The 9,810-nt window shown below is 52.8% G+C and overlaps 1 protein-coding gene across 1 annotated transcript; it reads left to right on the top strand.

The window, feature by feature from the left end:
* Positions 1-10: 10 nt before the first annotated feature.
* On the top strand, positions 11-9,318 carry ANKRD2 (ankyrin repeat domain 2). The gene is given in 10 exon segments (XM_055300639.1): positions 11-103; positions 105-197; positions 3,615-3,716; positions 4,485-4,643; positions 4,770-4,877; positions 6,366-6,464; positions 6,788-6,886; positions 7,903-8,001; positions 8,108-8,206; positions 8,997-9,318. Coding segments are annotated over 10 exon segments (1,083 nt in total). The 5' UTR covers positions 11-28; the 3' UTR covers positions 9,147-9,318.
* The last annotated feature ends 492 nt before the right edge of the window (positions 9,319-9,810 follow it).

Below are 9,810 nucleotides of genomic sequence, written 5' to 3' on the forward strand. Positions count from 1 at the left end.
GCAGGTGGAGAATTGGGCCGGTGAGCTCATGGCAAAGGCGCCCAGCGGGGAGGGGGTGGATGCCCTGCCTTATAAAACCCCTGAAGCCCTGTGGCCTGCAGAGGGTGGTTATAGACAGCACCATGGAGGGCTCCGAGGCAGTGCAGAGGGCCACGGCACTTATCGAAGAGCGGCTGGCACAGGAGGAAGAGAATGAGGTATGGGTATGGTGTGGGGACCCAAGGGGATTCTAAGGAGATCCAGCTCTATTGTTAAGGGAAGCAAGAGCCTGGCTGCCACATCTTCAGTGGGAAGGAAGGCAAGTGTCCCCAGGGGCCCGATGGCTCCATTCCAGCCCAACAGTGCTCCTGGTGGAGGGGGTTGCTGGCAGTGGGAGACTGGAGCTTCCATCCCAAGAACTGAGAGACAGTGGGGCGGGTGAGGCAAGCTGGGCTCCTGAGATCCTGCCACCCAGCTGGGCCTCGTGGAGGCAGGCCAGGCTGCACCAAGCAGGACAGCTGGGGTGCTGCCTGAGAATGTGGGAGTGTGGGCCCCTGAGATCTCCCAGCAGCTAAGTGGGAGGCTGAGATGGGACAAACTCCCAGCATATGGTCCCTGAAGAAGGATAAAGACTGGGAGCAGAGTGAGGAAGGGGTGCTGGGAAAGGAAGTGTGGGTTTTCCCTAGACTACCAGCCGCATGTGGGGAAGCCTTTGGAGCATGCAGCTCTGGGCAACTGCATTTTCTCTGGGATAAAGAAGTGGGGGAGAGGAGAGTGAAGGCTTGTCTACTCTTCATTCTATTTAAATTAGTACCTGACTTAGAGTCTCCTCTACCAAGTGCTGGGTGCTGTGAGGAATAAGAGGATCAGTAGGGCCAGCCCCTGCCTCCTCCTTACCAGCCCTACATTTGTTTTAGCCAGCACCTGTCAGGTGCACAGTCCACTAAGAAACAGGCAGAGTGAGGGGCGCCTTGGTGGCTCAGTCAGTTAAACATCTGCCTTTGGCTCAGGTCACAATCCCAGGGTCCTGGGATGGAGTCCCACGTGGGGCTCCCTGCTCAGTTGGGAGCCTGCTTCTCCCTCTCCCTCTGCCTGCTGCTCCCCCTGGTTGTGTGCTCTCTCTCTCTCTCTCTCTCTCTCTCTGTCAAATAAATAAATAAATAAATAAATAAATAAATAAATAAATAAATCTTAAAGAAAGAAAAACAGGCAGAGTGAAGTAATGGTGAAATAGAGTTGTTAAGTCAGAAGTGAAGGGGCATGTAGGGTAGGTGAGTCACTCTGACTGTGGGTGCTCAAGGACTCTTGGGAATGCGTCGGCATTTGAGTGGGGCCTTCAAGGCTGGTGAGTGGAGACCTGGGAGGGAGGGCATTCCGAGCGAAGGAAAAGATAGGCACAGAAGTTTGGGTGGGTGACGGTGAGCCTGTTCTGAGAAAATCTGGTAATAGGTAGGGGCTAAGGCTGGGCACAAACCAGAGAAGGCCATGGAAAAGAGATTTATTCTGTGGGCAATGGGGAGCCACAAAGTGCTGCTGAGTGAGGGTGGGTGGTGCCATCTGACCTATTTTAGGAAGGCAGCTCTGACAGCCTGAGAAGGACATGTTGGAGAGGAAAGACTGGCCCTAGCAGGAATGGGAGGGAGGAAACAAATCACTTTGGAGGTAGGATCCATTCAAAAAAGGAGTGACAGAATGGGGGTGAGGAAGAGGGAAGGAGCAGGACTCTGGTGGGGGGCAGGTTTTGGGGGGAAGAGCTGGGGCTGAACCTGCTGAGTCCGGGCTGGGGCACCTCTGGATCTCCAGGAATGCGACTTCTGCCCTGGTGCCAGGCAGGTGAGTCATGCTGCTGGGCCATTTCTGGAGTGCTGCCACTGGACAGAGGCCTTCAGCAAGGGGACACAGACCAGTCCTCATCCATTCATTCACCTAACAAATATAGCAGCAGGGCTGTCAGGGCGTTGGGCGCTCACAGAGACGGTCTTCCCACCAAGTGCCTCCTACATGCCTGACACTGCGCTAAGCACTGTATGGCCATTCTTTCATTTAATCTGTACAAAAATCTGCAAAGTAAGGTGAGAGTTTGTTTTGTTGTGTTTTACCAACTAACACCCAATCCAGTAAGCATTTATTGAGTACTTACTGTATGTCAGCCCACAAAGACAAATCTGAAGCAAGGGACCACAGAGTCTGGGTAAGGTATGAACAAGCATGAGAGCTAGTTGTTCCCACCAGGCCCCAGTCCAGCAGGGTTCTCAGAAGGGAGCCTCTGTCCAGCCTGTTCCCCCTTCTTGGCATGGGAGGCGAAGGAGAGTCCGGAAGCCCCTGGTTTGGGCTCTGTTGTGGGAGCATACTAGGACTCATCACTGAAGACTTAGGGGTAGGCAGAGATGCCGAGTGCCCCCTGTCATGATCCATTCACTCATTCACTCATTTATTCTCCAAACATTCACTGAGCACCCGCCGTACGCTAGGCCCTGTCATAGGTGCTAGGGTTACCAAGACAATTATGACCCAAGCCCACCTTCTGGATGCCCCATGAGGAACCCAGCCAGGGTCCCACATGCAGTAGTAGCAGCAGCCCAAGGTCATCCTTGTTCCTGGAAGAAGATGCAGTGTTCCAGGTGAGGCCAGCACTGGGGATACCTCAAACCATTTAAGCCCAACACAGAAGGGAGCAGCCAGTGGGCAACAGAACCTCCCAAATAAAGACCTGGGGAACCAGCCCTCAAAACAACCTTGGAATAGAACACTAGAGCTCAGTGGTAAATGCAAAAGGCAGCTGAGAGCTCTGTAAAGGTGGCCGGCCATTCCTCCCCAGCTGCCATCTGGGCTCTTCATCCTTTACTCTGAGTGAGAGTTCCCAGCACACAGGGCCTTCAGAAATAGGGTGCCAGAGCTTCACAAAAAGTGGTTTCCTTTAAAACAGAGGAGGAGGCCATGAGGAAGTGGTCCAGACAAGTCAAAACTACAAATGGAGAGGAGACTTGGAAGGAGTTTCACCCATATAATTACAATAAGGATAAGGTGAATGCTAAGAGTCCCTTCAAACTGAAGGCTAGGTAGCTGTGGCTTCCATCCCTCAGATTTCCTGACAACAAGTTTCCAGCTCCAGCATTTCATGGAGCAGTAAAATCTGAGGAAAAAAAGTTGGTATCTGACAGAGAGTTGCCAAATTTTTGTACTGACATGTGACTATTTAACTATAAACTCTTACCATAATAATTTCATCAATGCGAATTTTTAATGGCAACAAAGAAATCATCATCATCATCACCACCACCATCATCTGGGTGCTTTGAAAAGTGAATATATTTAATTTCATGAACACGCATTCTGGCAGCCCTTAAATTTGTTTTGCTGAGGACTGAGAAGCCCTTCCCTTTTCTGCCAGGTAATGCGGCCATCAGTGGAAAGGTATTTGAACTGACATTGGCGTTGGGGTGAGTTGGGGAACCATGAGCTTGGTTCTGGCCAGGGACTCTCCAGGACCCATCAGAAGTGGGGCTCAGAAGGGCTCTGAGGTCACACAGTAGGAGGTCCTTGCGATCTCCTTGGAGTGGGTTGGGAGAGAGGCTACCTGCCTCCATGGGTGCTGTAGGCAGGTCCTGGAGCACCTCCTCTCTTTGGCTCACCAGAAACTCCGAGGAAACGCCCAGCAGAAGCTGCCCATGGACATGCTGGTGTTGGAGGATGAGAAGCAGCAAGGGGCTCCGAGTCTGGCCTTACAAAAGGTTAAGGTAAGTGTGAGAAGAACCCAACCTCTGTGCTCAGGGGACAGGACAGGCAGCTATGGCTTTGCTCCCTCTAGTGTTATATGAGAACCATCATCTCAGCCCCCCCACCCCCCCAGGGAGCACGCTAGCCGTACAGAATCTCGGCCCCACCCCAGACCTGAGTCCAAATCTGCACGTGTATAAGATCCCAGGGGATTGATTCACTTTGGAAGCCCCAACTGATGGGGTAGCAATCCAGCAAGGCACCATGCTGGTGTCAAGGGCCTCAGGGACATTGTACGTGCTAATTGGAGAGGTAAGAGGAAAGTAGAGTTTCCAGAGCACTGTTGTGGAGGATGATCCCATAGGATGCTTATCTGAAGGTCATCAACCAAGCCGCAATAGAAGTTAACTCTGGGAGGAGGGCTTTCTCTTCATACATTTTGTTTCTGTCTTGCTTTTATGATCACACCACACACACACAAATGAAACTGCATGGAAAGCTGGGGATTCAGATTCCATTCTGAAGGCCAGGGCTGAAGGTTACCTCTGAGATTCCCTCATCCTACCCTTCACCTATGTGAAGGCTCAAAGCTGGGGACCCTTAAATCTCCCCTTGTCCCCTGATCCGAGCCGTCTGTGTCAGGGTCGCATCTGCTTCTCCTGGTCCTGGGCAGGAGAGCTAGACTTGGATTCTCTCTCTCCTGAGCAGCTCTCCCTATCCTCCTCCCCCAGCTTAGCTCAGGGGCCCCAAGGCCCCAGCGTGGGGTTTGATGAGCCACCTCCATGCAGGGCCAAGAGCGCGTGCGCAAGACATCCTTAGATCTTCGGCGGGAGATCATCGACGTGGGCGGGATCCAGAACCTCATCAAGCTGCGGAAAAAACGGAAGCAGAAGAAGCGGGAAGCACTGGCCGCCGCCCAGGAGCCACCTCCAGAGCCCGAGGAGATCGTAAGGGTCTTGGGGAGGACACCTGTGGCGGCAAGCGGTGGCGGAGGGGGGGGGGCTTGCAGGAAGGCCAGGAGGGCCTCTGATCACTGCAGGGCAGCCGTCTGTGACTGGATTCATGTTTTCCAGACTGGCCCCGTGGAGGAAGAGACATTCCTGAAAGCGGCAGTGGAGGGGAAAATGAAGGTCATTGAGAAGTTCCTGGCTGATGGGGGTTCCCCCGACACCTGTGATCAGGTGATATTCCTACCTGCACCTGTTCCTGCCTCCCTTTCAGAGTTGCCGCCCCCACTCCAACCACCTGTGGGCCTGTTTAAGAACAGGCATTGGGTGTCCTTTGGGAGGAGGGCCCTTAGAAGAGCTGGGATATCCCCTTGCCTGTGCAGGAATTTATCTACTATGTCCTTCGGCCTTTTTCAACTTGAACTACCTACAGGGTAATAAATGTCATGTGGTCTTTTAGGGAAGAAAGAGGAATGGAATTAAATAAAAAAGAGCCCAAACCAAGAATTTGGGGCTCGAATCCCCTCTCTTATCATTCCCTAGCTCTGTGACCTTCAGCTAGCTCTGTGCCTCAGTTTCCTCCTCTGTAAAATGTCCTGCTTCCCTCAGAGCATGTCATGGGGATTAAATGGAACATTAATGCCTCAAATAGCATTTACTGAATGAAGGAAAAAACTATAAAGCACATGCTAGGATATGATACTATTTTTTATGTTGCATTGTATAATACACTTCCTTTTAAAACTTACTATTTTATTGTGGCAAAATACATATAATGCCACTTTAGCCAATTTAAGTGTACATAGCAGTGGCATTAATTATATTTACCATGCAACCATCACCATGATTTTCAAAACATTTCTGTCACCCTTCACACTTTTTTGTTTTCTCTGGTACTGCCTCTTTCACACTTGGCAGGGTGCTCTTTCATACTCCTATCCCAGGATTAAGCAATTTACTGGTTCAGCCTGCATCATATGGACTCAGACTACATGGCCTTTCCATTCAATGAGACTCGAGAGTCTCACTCCTCTCCATCTTTCCAAACACCTTCCATCTCTGAGCACCCTGCCAGGTGCTGGCAAGTACAAAAAAGGAAAGACCAGGATTGGGAGTAGAGGGAGACTGGCACATAACCAGATCTTTAGACTACTACGGGAAGATATGCCTCATGGCCTGAGTTTTTCAAGAGACAAAAAAAAAAAAAAAAAAAAAAAAAAGCTGAAGTTCATTCTTTTTCTTGAATTAGTCATGGGTGTGGACCTCTCCATTCTGGTTCTGGGCTAGGCACTCAAAGGAAACAGAGTCTAGTAAGACTTGGCCTGCCTTCCAACACCCTCTCATTGTAGAAGCTTCTCTGGGTCCCCTGGGGGCAGGCTTGGCCTAGAGATTTCAAGATAATGGCACTTGAACTGCCCTGCTTCTTGAAGGAGGAGCAAGAATTCATCAAGCAGTCATATGAAGTGAGGGCAAAAGGGGCATTCCCAGCAGAGGGAACAGCCTGTGTCAAGATCTAGCTTGATCTGCCTGGGGTGGGGGACAGTAAGGTAAGAGTTCCCAGGGCATAAGAGGGCTCCCAGGCTGGTCTGAATAGAACATGAAGGAGCTGCCAGAACATGGAAGCTATGGGCACCCAGCACAGGGATCAGAATGGAAAAGAGGTAAGGCCTGGGTCTCAGCCTGAGGCCAGAGATCAGGCCCTGACAGTTGCTCTGGGGACAGTTCCGCCGGACAGCGCTTCATCGAGCTTCCCTGGAAGGTCACATGGAGATCCTGGAGAAGCTTCTGGAGAGGGGGGCCACTGTGGACTTCCAGGATCGGGTGAGCAAGAGAGCAGGTGTTGGGTGGGAGGTAGGAGGTGGGCCCAGAACCAGTAGACCCCCTCTCCCTGCAAACCTGTGGCAACCTGGGACACACCCAGGCTTCCTCCGGGCCAGCCCCAAGTTCCAGTGGGTTATATGGCCTGGGGCCATCCTCCAGAAACCTGGCTTGGACCTGAGGGTCTCCTGCTCTGCCAAGTCCATTGCCTAGGCACAGGGGTGCCCCTGCTCCTGCCCTGCCCCCTTTCCCCTGATTCCTCCCACCCTATTGGTTGGGGTCCTTTTCCCTAGGCATTTTCTCCCCTAAAGCCCCATCTCTTCTAGCTGGACTGCACAGCCATGCACTGGGCCTGCCGCGGGGGCCACTTGGAGGTGGTAAAACTCCTGCAAAGCCGAGGAGCAGACACCAACATCAGGGATAAGGTGAGGCAGTAACACTCACAGATATTAGGGTGGTTGGAGAGGGAGGGCAAAGGGCAGGGAACAGAAAAGCCCTGGAAGCAGGAAGGTAGTGAGTTAGACTGATTTCTAGAATGGTTACAGAAACCAGGGAGGGCTCCTTACCATCCCCTGTAGGACCTTGGGGACTGCCATCAGGGGTGGGAGCAGGAAGGACAGAGGAGAGGTGAAGAGAAGAAATCCATAATTTAGGTAGCTTTGGGATCACCCAAAAGATGTGGGATTTGTTCATCCATGCAATCCTTCATCATCTTTATCTATCTGTCCATCCAGCCATCCACTCATCTGTTCACTTGTTTATTCATCTGCCATTTTTCCTGTTTTTTTTCCTTAAGATTTATTTATTCATTTGAGAGAGACAGAGAGTACAAGCTAGAGGGTGGGGCAGAGGGAGAAGGAGAAGCAGATGCCCCACTGACCAGGGAGCCCAATGTGGGACTCGATCCCAGAACCCTGGGATCATGACCTGAGCTAAAGGCAGATGCTTAAACGACTGAGCCCTCCAGTCACCCCATCCACCATTTTTCTATTCATTCATTCCTTTGTGTGTAACCTTGAACAAGTGACAGCCTCTGAGCCTCTGTTGCTTATCTGTCAAACATCTTACAGAATTCTTATATAATTAGATGGGAAAATGTATGTAAATTATTTATTCAGCATAAGGCTGATGTTTTGTCAGCTTTTGCCATGCCCATCACATAGTTACTTCTGAGTAAATGGCATCTATTATAATTATTAAAAGAAGGGCAGAGGAGTGAACAGCTGCTCACAGCTGGGTGAGAGGGGAACCATAGAAGGCCTCCCAGAGGACATGGCATGTAATGCTTCCGAGTTGACCACTGGATAGGATGGTGGAAATGGTAGCATTCCTAGTCTTTGCAGGGCTCAGGCCTTGGCATTAGGACTTGAGGAAGCGATTAGGGTGGAGTACCACAGTCTAGGCCCCTTCAGCCAGCAGTTCTCACTTCCTCCCCACACAGTTGCTGAGTACCCCCCTGCATGTGGCAGTCCGGACAGGGCATGTGGAGATTGTGCAGCACTTTCTATCCCTGGGCCTGGACATCAATGCCAAAGACAGAGTGAGTGTCCAGCTTCCCTTCTGCTTAGCCACATCATGGGGGTGCAGGCAGCCTGAGGGCTCCCACATGCCCCCAGGGGCCATACTGAGTGTCACACTGGCTCTAGGAAGGAGACAGTGCTCTGCACGACGCTGTGAGGCTCAACCGCTACAAAATCATCAAACTGCTACTCCTGCATGGGGCTGACATGATGACCAAGAACCTAGTAAGTTCATTCATTCCCTGATTCAGTAATTAGTGTGTATCCCTTCCCAAGGCTCTGTACTAGGCACTCAGAGGACAGAGAAAACTGAGCAAGACTCAGCCTGCCCTTGGAGCACATTCATAGTGGAGGTCTCTCTGGGCCTCCTGGGAACTTGAGGCCCACACACCTCCTCAGCTCTTTTGATGTTTATCTCTGTCCAGAGTGCAAGTGCAGAGAAACAGCCTTAAAGGGCAGTAAGAGGACTTCCCAAAGGCCCCCAAGTAGATCAAAGGGGGTTCTAATGTCCAGGCCCAGGAAGGCCATAATCATGGAGGAACATAGCTGGAAGGAATCCAAGCGCTTGGTTGGCATGACCACTCCTACCGAGCACATGGTGTGGGCCTGGAGTTCTCTAAGGGTCCTACGCCCCTAGTCCAAGCTCTTCTTGGGGGCCCAGAGAAATCACAAAAGAGAGGGGAATGGGAGGGTCCCCCTGACTCAAGAAAGAGGGATATTATCCTAAGGGATAATAGGAAAGTCAGGAAGATATGTGGGGAGGATGTGAGTAAGGGTTTCTCAACCAGGACATTTTTGACATTTGGGGCTGGACAACTGTTTATCTTGTGCATTATAGGATGTTTAAGCAGCATCCCTGGGCTCTACTCACTAATTGCCAGTAATTCCCACTTCCCTGATGGTGACAACCATAGACATCTCTAGATATTTGCCCCTGTTTGGAACCCCTGGTATAGATGAGGGAATGTCCCGGTACAAACTTCTGAACAGTGATCAGATCTCCTGGTTCCCCCAGGCAGGAAAGACCCCCACGGACCTGGTGCAGCTGTGGCAAGCTGATACCCGGCAGGCTCTGGAGCATCCGGAGCCAGGGGCAGAGCAGAACGGGTTGCAGGGTCCTATCGAGAGTGCACAGGAGACCCCCCAACCTGTACCAGCCCAGTAAACATCTGCCCCAGGCCAGCTGGGCACCCGGGCTGTCGCCCTGCGTGCAGCCAGGGGGTCATAAGAACGGCCCCCAGAGCTGAGGACGCTGCCATTCCTCCGTGTACGACCGGGGACACCCACAAGCTACCGCAATAAAAAACAATAATAATAAAAAAAATTTTTTAAAGTCATTTTTGCAATTGGTCCTGTTGGTTTCTGTTTGTGTCTGAAATGTTTAAGAATGAAGGAAAACCGAGCGAGGGTAGGCTCGGGGAAGAGGGCCACTTGCAGCCCTTTGCCCCCAGCCCTGTCGCTTTTCCTACCGAGGTGTCTTCTTGCTTGTCCCGGGGACCGCTGCGCTGCGGGGGAGCAGGCCGGGCGCGGGGGCGCGGGGGCGCGGGGGCGCGGGGGCGCGGGGGCGCGGGGCGCGGGGGCGCGGGGGCGCGGGGGCGCGGGGGCGCGGGGGCGCGGGGGCGCGGGGGCGCGGGGGCGCGGGGGCGCGGGGCGCGGGGGCGGAGCGCAGGGTTCACAGGCGGCCGCCGGGCAGCCGCGCCTCCCGCCGGCAGGACCCGCCCCGCCAATCGGCTCCCCCACCCCCACCCCACCCCACCCCCCCGACTGCCGCGCGGAAGCCGGCTCACCCGCCTCCGCGGCCCGGAACTGGGGGAGGAGGACCCGGCCTC

This window comes from Nyctereutes procyonoides, unplaced genomic scaffold (genome assembly GCF_905146905.1).
Source record: "Nyctereutes procyonoides isolate TBG_1078 unplaced genomic scaffold, NYPRO_anot_genome, whole genome shotgun sequence".
In the NCBI taxonomy this organism is placed as follows: Eukaryota; Metazoa; Chordata; class Mammalia; order Carnivora; family Canidae; genus Nyctereutes; species Nyctereutes procyonoides.